Genomic DNA, 17783 nt, shown 5'->3' on the forward strand with positions numbered 1-17783 from the left:
ACTTCACAGGGGGTCTTATGAGTAGGGGATGAGGGGACGAATGGAAGGTGCTTTGTGAATAAGAAATGCTGTCCAAACATTCCTTATCCCTACCCCACATCTCAGAGTTAGAAGGGACCCATGTGACCCCACCTATACCTGAACACAAAAATCTCCTCCATAGCATCCTTTTTTTTCTTCTTTTTTTTTTGGTGAGGCAATTGGGGTTAAGTGATTTGCCCAGGGTCACCCAGCTAGTACGTGTCATGGGTCAGAGGCTGGATTTGAACTCAGGTCCTCCTGAATCCAGGGTCAGTACCTTATCCACTGCACCACCTAGCTGTCCCCATAGCATCCTTGACAAATGGCCATTCAGCTTCTGCTTGAAAATCCTCGGGGAGCTAGGAGCCCTCATCTCTCCAGGCAGTCCCCTGCCATTTTGTGGACAGCTCTCATCTCATTGGGAGGGAGTTTTCCTGGCTATCAAGACAAGATCTGCCAATTTGCAGCTTGAATACACTCACTATTCCCTCCCCATTGTTCCTAGTTCTCCTCCAAGCAGAACAAGTCTAGGACACAGCTCTTCAGATACTTGAAGGCAGGGATCCTGCCTCCCAAATGTCCCCCCCCAGGCTAAACAGCCCCCTCACCGTCCTGGTTGTCCTTCCCCTAGATGCCTTCCAGCTTCTCGTCACCCACACTTTGTGCCTTTGTATTCGGACATCAGAGGCTGTGAGTTTTGTCGCCTTGTCCATCCAAGTGAGGATGACCATCAGTCAGTAAGCACAATGTCCCCCTACAGGAGACGCTGTGGCCTTGTCACTAAAGAAATTCCTGAAGAGCGAGGATTATGAAGTCCACCTTACTCTGTATGACAACCACGGCAAAGACCAGCTGACCGTGATCAAGGCCAAAGTGTGTGACTGTGACGGTCACGTGAGCATCTGTCCGGGGGCCTGGAAGGGCGGCTTCGTCCTGCCCATCATGGGAGCTGTTTTGGCCTTGCTGAGTGAGTACTTGGTGTCTTCAGTCTCAGAGGGGAGAATGGCTGAAAGTCGAACATTCTAATCCTCAAATATGAGTTTTGTACTTTATTTATTTATTTATTAGTGAGGCAATTGGGGTTAAGTGACTTGCCCAGGGTCACACAGCTAGTAAGTGTTAAGTGTCTGAGGCCAGATTTGAACTCAGGTACTCCTGACTCCAGGGCCAGTGCTCTATCCACTGCACCACCTAGCTGCCCCTGTACTTTATTTTTTAAATCAATCAATCAACAAGCATTTATTAAGCACCAACTGTGTTCCAGGCTCTGCTGTGTACCAGGTGCTGGAGGTATCATTTAGTATTTAAATATGAGAAGCAGAGCTCCTCAGAGCCTGTTCTCCCCCTTCATGCCTTGCCTCTGATCTGTACTGTCTGTATGACCCTGGGCAAGTCACTCCACCTTCTAGTTGCCAATGTGTCTGCTTATCTGTTTCCTCATCTGTAAGAGGGGGATAATAACCACACCTACCTCCCAGGGTTGTCCTAAGGACCCAATGAGACCAAGTTGTCAAGCGCTTACCCAGTGCCTGGCACATAGTAAACCCTGTGTAAATAAATGTTAACTGCTTTTGTCGTCGCCATCCTCATCATCACCCTTATAGGATGTGTTCTCTCTCCCTTCCAGTCCTGCTGCTTGCCCTCCTTTTGTTGGTGAGAAGGAAGAGAAACTTCAAGGAGCCCCTCCTGCTTCCAGAGGATGACACTCGGGACAACGTGTTCTACTATGGCGAGGAGGGGGGCGGTGAAGAGGACCAGGTTGGGGATTCTGATGTTTGGGGAGTTGGGATGGGGTGACCCTCTATCAGGGCTTTTGAGCATCTCTGGGGGTCTTTCTTGTCAGTGAGGGACTCCTGAATTCAGTGGCCAGCCCCCCCCCCCAGATCATCCCCATCTAACCCAAGGGTAGTTAATCTTTCCCTGTGGTCTTTGCCAACCCCAAAGGTCAATTTTCTGGTGTCTCCTTGCCCATTCCAAGGTGCCCTCTGTCATGTATATGATAGAGATAGCATCTCCAGATCTCTCAGAAATCTCAGACCCACCAATTGAACTTCACTGCATAACTGAAACAGGCATTGTAAGTCTGGGATTCAAGGGTGGGTCCCCTAATTCATAGACTCTCTTTCCTCCCCGCAAGGACTATGACATTACTCAGCTTCATAGAGGCCTGGATGCCCGACCAGAAGTGATCCTCAGGAATGATGTGGTACCCACCTTCATCCCACCTCCACTGTACCGACCACGCCCAGCCAACCCAGATGAGATTGGCAATTTCATCATTGAGGTGAGGAATGGGCTTACCTTATTTACCCCAAATTGTCCATCAAATGAATGTGGGTCTCTAGCTTCTTTTTTTTTTCTTTTTGTGGTTACCCAGTATGACAACCAATGAGGGTTAAGTGACTTGCCCAGGGTCACACAGCTAGTAAGTGTCAAGTGTCTGAGGCCGGATTTGAACTCAGGTCCTCCTGAATCCAGGGCAGTGCTTTATCCACTGCACCACCTAGCTGCCCCCACCCTTCCCTTTTAAAGGAACTTGTCCATATCTGAGGCTCTGTGGACCTCATAGTCAGACAAGGTGTGCAGAACCCAGCATCCATTGTTGGTTGGCCAGCTTAGTGAGGCTTATTTTCTGCCCTTTGGTCCCAACTCTAGCATGGATCAGTTAATAAGGAAAGAGCTCGGTGATAGATGCACACCAAACTAGATCTGGAGCCAAGATATCTGGGTTTGAATCCCAGTTCTGCCATGGGTCACCTCTGTGACAGTGGGCCTCTCCGGGTCTTCTTCTATAAAATGAGGCATTTTGGACTAGGCGACTCGGGGGTCACCTTTACATCGGTGGGATCTTTGCCACTCCCGTTTTCTAATGTTTACAAAATGGAGGCTTTGATCTTTGCTACATGGGCCAAGTGGGGAGCCAGGTTGTCAAGGTGAGGAAATGGCTTGGCCCCTTGACCCTCTGAGAGGAGGCGGTTCACAATCTGTATGCTACTAGGAGGCAGGACACCACCCCTCCAAATGCTGGCAACCCCTTTCTCCAGGCACACCTCACTCTCCTGTGGGGCCACCACCTGCCTCATGACCTCAACTTGTTTCCTATTAAGTAACATCCCTTGTCTCAACTCAACTGTACACACACCTGTGGGGAGGGGAGGGGGGACAACAAATGCCATTTGAGACAAGGCTTTAAGGAGCCTTAAAAGCTTCATCAGTCATCCTCTGTCTAAAGGGGAGCTTTCATTTAACTTGTCCATGAAGGTCAAAGAAGATGGAACATTCACCTCCTCCCAAACTAAAAACGTTAATGGACCTCCCTATTATGATCTGACACTAGGAAGTCACTCTTCTCTGATCCTTATCTTCTTTATCTGAGAGAGTTAGACTCTGTCTCTCTCTTCCCTCTTTCTCTTTCCTCTCTTCTCTTCCTATCTTTCCTTTCTCACCTCCTCCATCTCTCCTCTCCTCTTCCTCTCTCACCTCTCCTTCTCTCTCCTCTCTTCTCTCCCCCACACCATGTCTGTCTGTCTCTCTCCTTCCCCTCCACACATGCATGCATACACACATACATATAATATATTACATATTATATCATAATATACCTACTGTATCATATTGTGTATTTGTATTTGGTTACAGTTTGACTTTCTAGGTATCATAGGCACACACTCTAGGAAGAGGTTTGGGGGGGAAGCCTCTTCTCTGTGGAGGTGATACACAGTTTGATAACCACTCTCCTGGCAATGGGTAGATGGCTTCTTGGGTCCCCCCTGCTTCGAATCCTAGGATCCTCCCTGGGGGTGGTGGCTCTACTGGGGAGTGGTGGTAAGCAGAGGATGCCCATCAAAGGGGGTCAGTGACTTGAGCTCAATAACTTCCTGTGTTCTCTGTGTTCTGCAGAACCTGAAGGCAGCCAACAGTGACCCCACAGCTCCCCCTTACGACTCTCTGCTGGTGTTTGACTATGAAGGAAGTGGTTCGGATGCAGCCTCCCTGAGTTCCCTGACATCTTCCAACTCGGACCAGAACCAGGATTACGACTATCTGAATGAGTGGGGCAGTCGATTTAAGAAGCTGGCCGACTTGTATGGTGGAGGGGAAGATGACTAGCAAGGAGGCCTTCCTGCCCTGGACAGAATTCATCTCTTGCTCTCTGGACCCCACTCCCAGGAGCAGAGAGCTGTACCTCAAAGATAAAGTGGCTCTTCTGACCTGAGAGCAGACCTCAATGTGTCATTTGGCCTGGAGAGAAGGTTTCAAGTGTCTTGAATTTGTCAAGAAAGTGACTTTATCGTGAGCACTTTCCTCACTTAAAAATTTGGCTGAATCTGATGGAAACTCAGTTCTGCCCCAGTCAGCCTAGACAGCAGATCTGCCTCAACACAAGGCTGGAGAAATAGTGACCTGGGCTGGGATGCTCCTTTGAGTCTGTAGATAATCAGCCCCCAGCCCACTACTGTAAATACCCGCCATTCATCCCGGACCCTGGAAGGCATGGAGTGGCACCTAGCCAAACACAGTGCCTCTTTCCACTAGAGGTGATCGATTGCTCTCCATGCTCTTCTGCCCCATGTTTGTTTGGAGACAGCAGCCAAACAGTGGCCAGAGAGAGGCCAGGTGTCTCCAGTTGCTTCAGTTTCTTTCTGCATTTGGAGGAAGGGGATGGAGCCCAGAAGATGATGAAATCATCCCCATTTTGAATAGCCTCCGGAGGTTTTTTTGTTTGTTTATATATATATATATATATATATATATATATATATATATATATAAAATACACATAGTTACTTTTGTGGGTTTTTTAAATATATGTGTGTGTCTGTGTAAGTTTGTGTGAAGTAGGTGAAGCATCACAATAAGTGATGACAATCATGTAAACATACCAAGACTTTTTATTAAAGAAACTTAACAAAAGTGATGAAGAAAGTAGTAGAATCTTCTAAGTGGGGAACTTCTCTTTCTCTTTCTCTGGATTAAATAGAGAGGGGAAGTGGGGCAGAGACTTCTTTAGCCCATGAGTGTTTACAAAGCTTTGTTTACAAAACACTTTCCTCACTACAACCCAGGAGGTGGGTAATACTGTATGATGCACCTGCTGTTTGCTCTTCAGTGACCCCCAGGGACCATACTATTCACTGGCTTTTCTTGGCAAAGATACTGGAGTGATTTGCCATTTCCTTTTCCAGTGGATTAAGGTAAACAGAGGTTAAGTGACTTGTCCAGGGTCACACAGCTAGTGAGTGTCTGAGGCAATATTTGAGCTTGGGACCAGGATTCTATCCACTGAGCCACCCAGCTGCCTCCATCCCCTTCTACAGTTAAGGAAACTGAGGCTTCCTTAAGGGACTTGCTAATAAGGGTTAGCCAAGACTCAAACCCAGGTTCCTTAACCTGTTTCTGAGTTTCTGTTAACTCATTAGTAAAATCAGGGGAGGGGCTATTCAAGATACTATTTAATAGCTAATATTACTATAAATTTTTACAAAACATGATTATTTTATTTGATCCTTACAACAAGGAATGGGCTGGTAGGGAAGAGCATCAACTCTGGATTCAGGGGAGCTGGGTTCAAATCTTGATTCTTGGTGCTTTTTATTGCCTCAGGGACGTTGGGAAAGTCACTTTGTATCTCATAGTCCTAGTTTTGACACCTGTAAAGGGAAAGCCTGGGCTAGTTGGCTTCTGAGGTGCCTTCTGCCTCTGTCACCCTACAAACATGACATCCTATGAAACAGACACGATTCATTTTTCCCTTTTCTACAAGTGAGGAAGCTAAGCGGCTCAGTGATGTGTTCAGAGTCACAGCTGGTGAATGTCTGAGGCAAGATTTGAATCCTGACCCATAAACCCATGCTGCCCCTTTGACTGCTTGGCCTCTGAACCTCAGAAATTCACTGACTTGGGGTTTTTTGGTCTTGTCTTGGAAGGGGGTGGAAGGGAATTGGTTTGCATTGGAAGATGGTAGTAACATCTTCTGGGGGAATTGTGCTCTGGCCCCTTCAACCTGAGGAGGGGCTGGGGTTGCTCCCCTCCCCAATACATTCTTCCAGCATATACTCTGCCACCTGTCTCCCTCTTGGTACCAGGGTATTCCTGATAAAACTTGGCTCTTAGAAATCCCCCCCTCCCCCACAGGGCCTCGGATAAGATTAGGAAGGGATTAGGTGTCTTTTCTGAGGATTTCTGGAGCTTCGGCACAAACAACCAAAGTCCGGGCCCTTTGAACAGCCTTCACACCTGCATCCCCTTATCTCAAGCTCTTCCCTCCCCTTTTCCACAAACCCAAGCAAAGGAAGAAACTCTATCTTCCCTTGTACTGACTGACACTCAGTAACTCGAGTTCCAAGTCTGGAGGAGATAAGGGAAACCTCAGCTGTGGTTGAAGCTGGCCTCCCAGGCTTATGACACATTGGGTATTTTCGGGGTGGGGGCCAGAGCACGCTCAGATCTGATTTCCTGTGGGTTGCTCAGAGAAGGAACTAGAATAAAATGATCAAGAGTCGAGTCAGGAAGCATTTGGTCAGTGTCTGCTATGTGTCAGGTGTTAAGCTCAACTAAATCCAGTTTTGTTCAGGATTGCGGTGTCTGTAGTTTAGATGGGATTTGACCCAGGGCTTCTGTGTTGAGATATAGAAGCACCCTGGAGTGGAGAAAGGGCACTGGGCTACATGGGATTCCAAAGGCTAGATTCTTGTCCTGGTTCTGCTCAACTGTGTCAACTTTTAGGCAAGTCACAACCTTTGAGGCCCTGTCCTTCATTTGGAGGATCTCAGACAGTCCCCCCATTACACCTCAATTTGGGTATAGTAGGGGGCTGAAGTAGATAAAGCACTTGCCCTGCAAAAAAAAAAAATAGTTGCGTCCTGATAGAACCCATCAGTCCTGATTGACTTCTCTCTTTTTTTTTTTAGTGAGGCAATTGGGGTTAAGTGACTTGCCAAGGGTCACACAGCTAGTAAGTGTCAAGTGTCTGAGGCTGGATTTGAACTCAGGTACTCCTGACTCCAGGGCTGGTGTTCTATCCACTGCGCCACCTAGCTGCCCCAGTCCTGATTGACTTCTACTGGAATTAAGGCAGAAGGGAGGGTAAGGGAAATTTTGGAGCAATGTAATAGAAGGTAATTTTCATGTTGAAAAAATTGCCACGTGTTGTAGATGGAACCGTGGATCACTTTGCTATAATGTGCATAGTTTCAGTGGAATTATTGATTGATAGGTTGAAGCCTACTTTATAATCGCCATCACCATGTGGGTCACTTGCATTATGAGTCATTCCTATATGGTGTTTCATGATTCTCTGCTACACAGAACATCAGCAGGTAAATGATTCTGTTCTAAAAAAGTGCTCTTTGGCATTGGAAAAGCCCCCCAAAATTTCCCAAGTGAGACCCAGCTGTCAGTCATTCCTCCCCGGGCCCCTTTCCTTGTTCATCTATAATGCCTATCCAGGGCATGTGAACCAACTCAATGGGCTGCCCATGTAACTTCATGTCATCATCTGGCTAACAGGCATTTTAAAAAATCTACTTGTTTTCCTGTGTGGATGGTTTGACCCATGAGACAGATAAGTCAAACAGTGTTTGAATGATTTTTGATTTATTTGGGAGAGGTTCGTTTTGTTTCAACGGGACACTTACAAACCAACACATAGAAACAACCTGTTCCACCAAAGCACCTTCCCAAACAGGCAAAACCTTTTGGACAATGGTTTAGTATAAGCATGTCATAGTGGCTGCTAAGACATCTTCGTGAGTTCAAATCTGGCCTTAGACAGTTTCTAGCTGTGTGACCTTGAGCAAGTCACTTAACCCTATTTGCTCAGTTTCCTCATCTGTAAAATGAGCTGGAGGAGGAAAAGGCAAACCATTCTGGTATTGTGGCCAAGAAAACCCCAAATGGAGTCACAAAGAGATGGACATGACTGAACAACTAATGGCTGGCCTCAAAGATCTGATATCTCTGCCACATACTAGCTTATGACCCTGGGTAAGTCATTTAACATCTTAGGGCTCTATTCTTTATAAATTGCAGAGACGGGGGCCGCTGGTGGTACAGTGGATAAAGCACCGGCCCTGGATTCAGGAGTTCCTGAGTTCAAATCCGGCCTCAGACACTTGGCACTTACTAGCTATGTGACCTTGGGCAAGTCACTTAACCCCCATTGCCCCGCCAAAAAAATAAATAAATAAATTGCAGAGACAATGCTGACCAGCATGGGTAGAAAAGTTTTCCCATTTGGGAGTTCAGTCCAGATTCTATCCCTGTCCCATAAAACACTGGGAGTAACTATCACATAGCAATGGGTTTCAGACCAAAAGCTGTATAGGTGGTTATGAATGTTTATGACTGAGAATTTTGGGTCTCTGAGCAATCCTACTTAAAAAAATTATTTTAACGATTTTATAAATGTCTTTAAAAAAAAACACAATCACTTTCCAATAAATCCATCCCAATCCCCAAGAAAGAGCCCTCCCTTGCAACAGAGAAAATCAGTTATATAAAAGCTGTGCCTATTAGGGTAAAGCAACATCCCACACCCATAGTCCCCTACCTCTTTCCTGAGAGGAAGTGTTTTCCCTCCCCTGATGAACAACCTTATTTAGCAAAGCACTACAGGGTGTTCCAAAAATTGGCTTGCACTAAGACTTTTGGGACACTGAAGTTGGACTAGATGAAAAGGGGTCTAGGAAACATGAGCTCCAAGTAGGGGTTTCTCTCTCTGGGATTGGTGCGCCCTCTCCTGTTCTGAGAACCCCATGCCCCAGACCCCACCCACCACAGTGAGCCCAGTATTATCCTTTCGAACTGCCCTAGCAGGGGCCCATTAGGGCAACCGTCACTGTGAAAACATTTTTCATTGCTGCTTTCTCTAGCCTCCACAAAGGATTTGCATCTGAAGTGGTCCAAAGTACTGTGTTTCTCTACCCTTATGAACAGATTATGGGCCAATATCTAGAAATTCTAGAAAGTGGAAAACTTTCTCCCCACCCTCCCCGAACCCTTTCTATTTTCTGGTTTCAGAAACTCTCCAACACCCAACCTAGAGTCTTAATTAGCTCCTCCCTGGTTTAAAAATAAAAAAGAGTGGGGGGAGCAATGCCCTCTCTACCCAGCCCCACCCCTCCACTCCCACCTCCTACTGTGTTCCTCTTTCTCCTTCCTGGACTCTTTTCCCAAAAAGAGCTTTCCTGCCAGGAATTTTTGCAGTTTTCTCCATTCACATTTGGTTTCTGAACATTCAGCACCCAAGGGTCCCCTTTTCTTTTCCCCCAACTCTAAAAGTCAAAGCTAAAACTGAGTTGTGACCCCACATGGGGTCGCATAATTGAATGTGGAGATCACGAAAATTTTAACAGCAGTAAAAGGTTATGTATAGGGGGCGGCTAGGTGGCGCAGTGGATAAAGCACCGGCCCTGGATTCAGGAGTACCTGAGTTCAAATCCGGCCTCAGACACTTGACACTTACTAGCTGTGTGACCTTGGGCAAGTCACTTAACCCCCATTGCCCTACCAAAAAAAAAAAAAGGTTATGTATATCTGTTTTATACACCTATATACCCGGAGTCATGTAAAAATTTCTCGGATGAAAAGGAGTCGCGAATGGAAAAGATTTAAGAAGCCCTAGTCTAAGCACAGTGCCTGGCCAGCCAATAGGTACTACTTAATAAATTCCTTTTAGAGAGGGGCAGCTAGGTGGCGCAGTGGATAGAGCACCGGCCCTGGAGTCAGGAATACCTGAGTTCAAATCCGGCCTCAGACACTTAACACTTACTAGCTGTGTGACCCTGGGCAAGTCACTTAACCCCAATTGCCTCACTAAAAAAAAAAAAAATTAAAAAAAATAAATTCCTTTTAGAGAGCTATCATGCCCTCCCTCTATCTTACCAGTAGAGGGCAGAAGAGGGCAGCTCACAGTAGTAGTACCCATGTAGGTGTTCAGGAAAGATCTCAGCATGTGAAAGCTGGATGGGATCCAGCAGAGGTCCCAGCAGAGGTCCTTCACCTGGAGTCCATGGATAAGTTTCAGGGAGTCATCAATGTCAGTGTCTCTGGAAATGAGAGGGAAATATCTCTATTTTTACCAAATTCCAATTGAAATTTAGTAGTTTCTTCACTTAATTTTATACCTTTAACAACATCGCCCTTAGAAGGGGTCCCAGATGGGTCCAGGATACAAAAAAGATCAGGACCTCTCTTCTTACACCCCTATTTTACAAATAAAAATACCAAGGCCTGGAGGGAAGAAGTCACTTGCTCACTTCTCACCACCACATAGATTCTTTTAGGAGAGGAAGAGAAGGTAAGACTATATATATTTATAAAAGTCTCTTCCTGCTCTCTCCCCACCCCCCCCCCAGAGTCAGCATCAGCAATCGTTCAAAGGGTTCCCAATGGAGGCCCCAGAAATCTAGGTTTGCTTGAGGGTTCTGCAACCTCTGCCCCAGTTCAGAAGTTGTGAAATCCGATAGCTTTCCCCTTGTTTATATTTGAATCTGGCTGCTTCTGAAACCCTGAAACCTAGCAGCCTGGGCCTGTAGAGACTTGTAGGTACACCTCCTTTGGGAAAGAAATGGGGTGAGATTGGCGGGGAGTCCAGGATCTGGGGTATTTGTGGAAGGAATTATAGGACTTACTCCTCTCTCAGACAGCTGCTGGGGTGGAGGAAGGGCCCCCAACTCTAGTCCTGGGTCTTTGGCATTATTTTGGGAGACAGCAGCCCACACCTCCCCTGCCATGTAACAGGCATGCCTACAAAGAGATTCTCAGGGCACTCTCAGAAATGATCACCTGGTGGCATAGGGGATAGAGGGTAAACATATATAAGATGTGTGACCCTAGGCAAGTCACTTAACTGCCTTCATTCTCTCATCCTTAAAAGAGGGAAAAGAATAGCACCTACTTCTCAAGGTTATTGTGAGGATCAAATGAGATAATATTTGTAAAGTATTTTTTGAATAATATTTTATTATTTTTTCCCAATTACATGTAAAAACCAATTTTTAACATTCATTTCTTTTGAAAATTCAAATTCTCTCCCTCCTGCCCCTCTCCCTGCCTCGAGATGGTAAACAATTTGATATAGGTTATACATGTGCAATCATGCAAAACATATTTCCATATTAGTCATGTTGTGAAAGAAGAAACAGACCAAGAAAAAAAACATGGGCGAAAAAAAAGTGAAAAACAATATGCTTCCATCTGCATTCAGACTCCATCAGTTCTTTCTCTGGAGGTGGACAGCATTTTTCATCCTGGGTCCTTTGGAATTGCCTTGGATCATTATACTGGATCATTATATTGCTGAGAATAGCTAAGTCATTTATAGTTGATAGTCACATAATGTTGATGTTAGTGTGTACAAAGATCTCCTGTTTCTGTTCATTTCACTTTGCATCAGTTTGTGTAAGTCTCTTAGAAGATGTTCTGTAACTAGTTTCTGCCATACTGTTTCCAGTTTTTTCAGCAGTTTTTGTCAAACAGTGAGTTCTTGTTCCAGAATTGTGAAGTATTTATTATTTAGCACAGTGTCCGACATATAGCATGTGCTATAGAAGTGCTGAGGGTGGTGGCTGTCACTATTATACTTCCTTATGGAGGTACCAGCCAAACCTTGTGCAGTAGACAGAACACTGTATTTGTAGTCAGAGAAACTGGATTTGAATTCTAATCCTGCTCAATTCTCAGTTTCCCCAGTGATAAAATCTGGAAATTGAATAAAGTAATCTCTAAAAGAGCTTTTTCCTCTAAATTCCCCCTTCCCCACCCTTGCTCTCCCCTCCCCTTTACCTGGAGTTGTCTTCTCTCTTTAATATGAAAACTCCTTGTGGGCAGGGACTATCAACAATCAATCAATCAACAAACACTTATTAAGTAACATTTTTTATTAAGTGTGCCAGGCATTGTGCTAAGAGCTGAATATACTAAAAGACAGTTCCTTCCCTCAAGGAGTTTACAATCTGATGGGGGAGAAAACATACAAATAAATATAGACGAGGCAAGTTATTTCCAGGGTAAATAATAACATGAAATAGTTAACATTTATATAAGGCCTACTATGTGTCAGGCGCCGTGAAAAACAACTGCTATCTCGTTTGAACCTAATAACCCCATTTTACAGATTGGGAAACTGAAGCAAACAGGCTAAATTGGGGGCAGCTAGTTGTCACACTGGATAAAGCACCAGTCCTGGATTCAGAAGGACCTGCATTCAAATTCGGCCTTAAACACTTGACACTTACTAGCTGTGTGACCCTGGGCAAGTCACTTAACTCTCATTGCCCCGAAAAAACAAAACAACCCAAAGGCTAGGTTTGAGCTCAGGTCTTCTTGACTTCCGGCGCAGTGCACCACCTAGCAGAGAGAAGGTACTTGAATTAAGGCACATAGTGCTTAGTAAATATTCTATTTGTGAATTTATGTTGGAATAGACCTCAGAGGTCATTTAGTCCAACCTTTTCGTTTCATAGAAGAGGAAACTAAAGCCCAGAGAGGTTAATTAAGTCTGAACTTCCAAAGGTATTAAGAGACAACAAGAGGCAGGGTTTTTTGTGTTTGTTTTTGGTGAGGCAATTGGGGTTAAGTGACTTGCCCAGGGTCACACAGCTAGTAAGTGTCAAGTGTCTGAGGACGGATTTGAACTCAGGTCCTCCTGACTCCAGGGCCAGTGCTCTATCCACTGTGCCACCTAGCTGCCCCCAGAAGTCTCATTCAAACTTCCCTCCCCTTAAGGCAATTCAGCAAGCATTTATTCACCTTTTGGCCTGCAGCCCCTCCCTCTCCACGTGATGCTCTAAAACCTCTAGAACCCTACTTCCCTACGAGAGAGATAATCTACTCAATTTGAGAGCTCTGGGGCAGAGTTGACTTGGACAAAGACTGGAGTCAATCACTTTTCAAATCCCACTCTAACTAGGCAAGTCCCAGGCTTCTACCAATGACCCCTGCCTAGACCAGCAAGCCTTCAACAATCTACTACCACACTATTTTTCCAGCCTTATCTCCTATTACTCCCCACCTAGAACAAATATGAATCTAGTCCTAAGCAGGGGAGTGGTATTGTGGATGATTTAAGGTCCATGAAAAATTCAGGATGGGAGGGGAGAGGGGAGATGTGCAGGCCGCAGCCCTTCAAGAGAGTGAGTGAGTGAATGAATGAAAAGGCATTTATTTAGCATTTATCTCATACCAGGTTCTGGGCTAGGCATTTGGGATAAAAATACAGAAACGAGACTGCCTTCAGGGAGACTGACTCATATAAGGGAGCAGTAGCCAGGGAATGGCGTTTTTGTCTGGGGAGTCACAGAATTGGTGGGTGGAGCAATAGGGAAACGGATTATCATGTCCTCCTCCCCTCTCTCCCTTTCCTATTGTTAGGACAATTTTCTTATTTTTTATTCTTATTTTCCATTGTTTTTTATTGTTTATATGTTTTCTTTTTTTACACTGCTTAAATTTTTCACTGTATCTATCCCCTCCTCCCCAGAGCCATTCCGTATAACAAATAATTTTTAAAAGAAAAAAGTCAACCCATGAACATGTTGAAAAAAATCTGAAAATATATGCAGTAGTCCATACCTGTGGTGCTTTCACTTCTAAAAAGTCAGGGGAGAGTCTTCTCCTGTCTCTTTTGGGGTAATACTTGTTCTCTGTAATTTTGTAACATTATTTTTATTGTTTTGTGGTAGTATTTCTTTACATTTTCATTGGTGTCATTTTGTGTATTGCTTTCTTGTTTCTGCTTAATTTTGCATCAGTTATTGCTTTCCAATTGTGATGTTTAATTTTTTTTTTTTTTTAGTGAGGCAATTGGGGTTAAATAACTTGCCCAGGGTCACACAGCTAGTAAGTGTTAAGTGTCTGAGGCTGGATTTGAACTCAGGTACTCCTGACTCCAGGGCCAGTGCTCTATCCACTGCGCCATCTAGCTGCCCCTGTGATGTTTAAAATTTTCTGTGTGGTCACCTATTTTCTGTCCCAAGTTTGGGGAAAATTAGCTGGGGTTTCTAATATATTTGTTACTTATAAATTAGAAGCTTTAACAGCAGTTTGGGGCGTTAAGCATTTATTAAAGTGTATTAAATATTAGTAAAAAGAGACCACCTGGGTAAGAAAGTTAAGAAAAGGCCTATCTATGGGGCAGCTAGGTGGCACAGTGGTTAAAGCACCAGCCGTGGATTCAGGAGGACCTGACTTCAAATCCGGCCTCAGATACTTGACACTTACTAGCTGTGTGACCCTGGGCAAATCACTTAACCCTAGTTGCCCCGCAAAAAACAAAAAAAAACAAACAAAAAAACAAAAACAAAAGAAAAGGCCTATCTAGCCTAGAGCTCCAGCCTGGCTTGATTCTTCCTCAAGTCCCAAGACCAACTGAGAGTAGAAGCTTTTTCTGCATCTGGAGGAGCCACAGTCCTTACACACTGCTTCAAGCTAATTGGCTAGCATCACCCAAATCCACTGGTTCACCGGACTTGAGGGTGGTCTCGTACTGAGGTCAGGAGCCAGCATCTCAGGTAGGTGTGGTTTCAATCAAGTCAACCTCAAGTGAGTCAATCAGCAGTCAGTCAATCTGATGTAGGAGGCAAAAAAGATTTAATAGAAAAGCCCAAGACCCAAGCTCTAATACAGATATTAGCTCTAAAAGGGAGTCAGACCCCAGTTAATGGATAACTTATACTAGGTTCTTGTACACACAGAAATCAGTGCCCATAACAGACCAGAACAGGTCAGGTCAAAATAAAAAAAGACAACCTATAGAAATTCTAATGAAAAATTATTATATTTTGAAACTAGCCACGGAAACCAGAAAGAGACATGCGCAGAAAAGGCCAAATTTGTCCCCAGATTCACCTTATGACAGGTAAGCCCCCAAAACACACCTCCACTGAAAAAGGGGGTTGGCTTAGGACCCCAGGAACTCCAAATTAGGATATGCCCTCCCCTGAAACACCCCTAGGTGGAGAATATTATAATAAGAAGGACAGGCCCTCCCCTGTACCTCCCCAAGGTGGAGAATATTATAATGAGACTGATAATAAATTTATCCATACTATAAATATAACTGTCTTTTCTTTTACTACTGGAGAGATACCTTTCCAATATTCTGGTTCTCTCCCTGTGGTCATCACAGTATTGCAATAAAACTTGGCAAACTGAGTCACTGAGTCTTGTAATTCTTTTGGGACGACTCACTATTAATTTGACCCAAAATTCCATCCCACATCAAATCCAATCAATCCCCTCGAGCTGGGGCCTTTTGGTGTTCCAAAACCCATTATTTTCTCACAAAATGCTTCCCTGTATATAGCACAATGATATTCCATTATGTTCATATACCACAATTTCCCAAACAATGGATATCTACTTTGCTTTTACTTCTTGGACCCAGGGCAGCTATAAATATTTGGGGGGGGGGGAGGCTTTCTTTTTACTTCCTTGGGGCATATGCATAAAAGCAGAATCTCTAGGTCAAAGGGTATAGACATTTTTTTTTAAGTGAGGCAATTCGGGTTAAGTGACTTGCCCAGGGTCACACAGCTAGTTAAGTGTTAAGTGTCTGAGGCTGGATTTGAACTCAGGTACTGCTGACTCCAGGGCCGGTGCTCTATCCACTGCGCTACCTAGCTGCCCAGGGTATAGACATTTTAGTCACTTGATTTGAATAATTCTGATTTGGGGCAGCTAGATGGCGCAGTGGATAGAGCACCGGCCCTGAAGTCAGGAGTACCTGAGTTCAAATCCGGCCTCAGACACTTAACACTTACTAGCTGTGTGACCCTGGGCAAGTCACTTAACCCCAATTGCCTAACTAAAAAAAAAAAAAAAAAAGAATAATTCTGATTTGCTTTTCAGAATGGTTGTACTAATTCACAGGACCACATCAGTGTGCCTTTCTTCCTACAACTGCTCCAACACTGACTTTTCCCATCTCTTTTTGCCTTTGACAATTTGTCATAACCATGCAATAACAAAAATAAGAACTGGTATTTATATAATGCCTTAAGGTTTGCAAAGGGTTTCACAAATATCTCATTTTCCTCATCTGTTAAATGGGGATAATAATACCCAAGTTGTGGTAAGAATAAAATGAGATTTTAAAAAAAATGAGATTCTACAGATGAGGAAAATGAGTTTACATGACTTGAGACTGGATTTGGCTTTAGGTCTTGCTTACTCCAAGACTAGTGCTCTAAACAGTAAGACATCTAACTGCCTACAATGTAATAAAGGCAATTTACTGAGAATTGACTGATCCCCACCTACTCCCCATTCCTAGGCCAGTGAATTGCCTGGAGCTAAACAATTTTTGTCAATTCCAGACTTATGGATCTCCCCAAACAAACTATCCCCTCCCAAAGATTCCCAAGCTCTCTTCCTGGACTTTAGGTTATTGTGTAAAAAGATTCATTTGCATTAAGTAGTTTCTGTCTGTGAGAAACTTACTTTTCCCAAGGGCAGTCTCACAGCTCCCTCTGTTCTGTTACCCCATATCCTGTCCTCAGTCCCCATCTTTGAGTATTCCGAGCATCTTGCTTTGCCATGCTCTGAGCTATAACTCCTCTGCCCCAATTAAAGACTTTATTTCTCCTATACTGATTGTTTCATTAATTTTCAGGTTAACAAAATGGCAGTATATATTTGATTACTATTCCTAAAGGAAGTAAAGAGAAGGGAGATGGTTATGGGTAAGCAGTGGTATAAATAGTACATCCCAAGGTGTCCATAAGTGGATGAATGTAGAGACTGGTCTGGGTCAGCTAGTAGTCAGCTAAGTAAGTCTATTGTGTGAGTTTGCACTCACCCATCAGCTAGGCCTCGGGACAGAGTTCCAAATCTGAGTGGGTTAACAGACCCAGGGAAGGAGCAGGGGAATGGCAGGCAGCTCATCGTCTTAATGTGTCTAGGGGTAGAACAATGTGCTTTGCAAGATACCTTAGGAAATGTATGTTCAGAAAAGGAGTCCGGCCAGCCATGTGACCAAGACTGTGACACAATATTCATGGACTACTCTTGCACTGAAGGAATGTTTACTGTTGATTTGTGTTTGGTTTTGTTTTTTTTTTTAATTTTTTTTTTTTAAGTGAGGCAACTGGGGGTAAGTGACTTGCCCAGGATCACACAGCTAGTAAGTGTCAAGTGTCTGAGGCTGGATTTGAACTCAGGTCCTCCTGAATCCAGGGCCAGTGCTTTATCCCCTGTGCCACCTAGCTGCCCCAACAGTGACTATTACACCCATTTTAGACAGGATTCAGAGAAATTAAGCGACTTGCCTATAGGTACGGCAGGTAAGAGAAAGAGGAGGATTGGAACCCAGGTTTTTCCTGAGTTTAGGGCTCTTTCTGTTCGACCATACAGTCTCTATTTAGGGAGTCACTTCTATTCTGTCCCTTACTCTGAAGCATCCTCTATAACAGTACCAGATGTATTTTCCATATGCACGGATTCCTCTGCCCCAAACCTTCAATAACTGCTGAGTCAAATTCAAACTCCTCAACCCAGCATCTAAGACCTAGCCCTCCCTAATCCGGAGCCACGTTACCTTTGAAGTACTGTTTTGGGTTCTTTCTCAAGTAGCACACCACAATCTAGTAAAACTGGAATATTCATCATCCTTTCTCCCTTCCCTCCTCCACCCAGGTGTCTAGTACCTTCCCACCTCCAGTGTCTTTGATCAGTGTTCTCAGTCCGGAATGCTTTTTACCTTCCCCACCTGGCCTATAGAATTCCTATTCAGTCTTCAAAGCCTGTTTGAAAAGCTGCCC

At 44.4% G+C, this 17783-nt stretch overlaps 1 protein-coding gene across 1 annotated transcript in view; it reads left to right on the forward strand.

The window, feature by feature from the left end:
• The window catches only part of CDH3 (cadherin 3), a 51422-nt gene extending 46678 nt beyond the window's left edge, over positions 1 to 4744 (forward strand). The window contains 4 exon segments of the mRNA XM_043990009.1: positions 782 to 988; positions 1649 to 1779; positions 2159 to 2305; positions 3922 to 4744. Coding sequence (XP_043845944.1) covers positions 782 to 988; positions 1649 to 1779; positions 2159 to 2305; positions 3922 to 4131 — 695 coding nt within the window. The 3' untranslated portion in view covers positions 4132 to 4744.
• The last annotated feature ends 13039 nt before the right edge of the window (positions 4745 to 17783 follow it).

Source organism: Dromiciops gliroides, chromosome 2 (genome assembly GCF_019393635.1).
Source record: "Dromiciops gliroides isolate mDroGli1 chromosome 2, mDroGli1.pri, whole genome shotgun sequence".
Taxonomy (NCBI): Eukaryota; Metazoa; Chordata; class Mammalia; order Microbiotheria; family Microbiotheriidae; genus Dromiciops; species Dromiciops gliroides.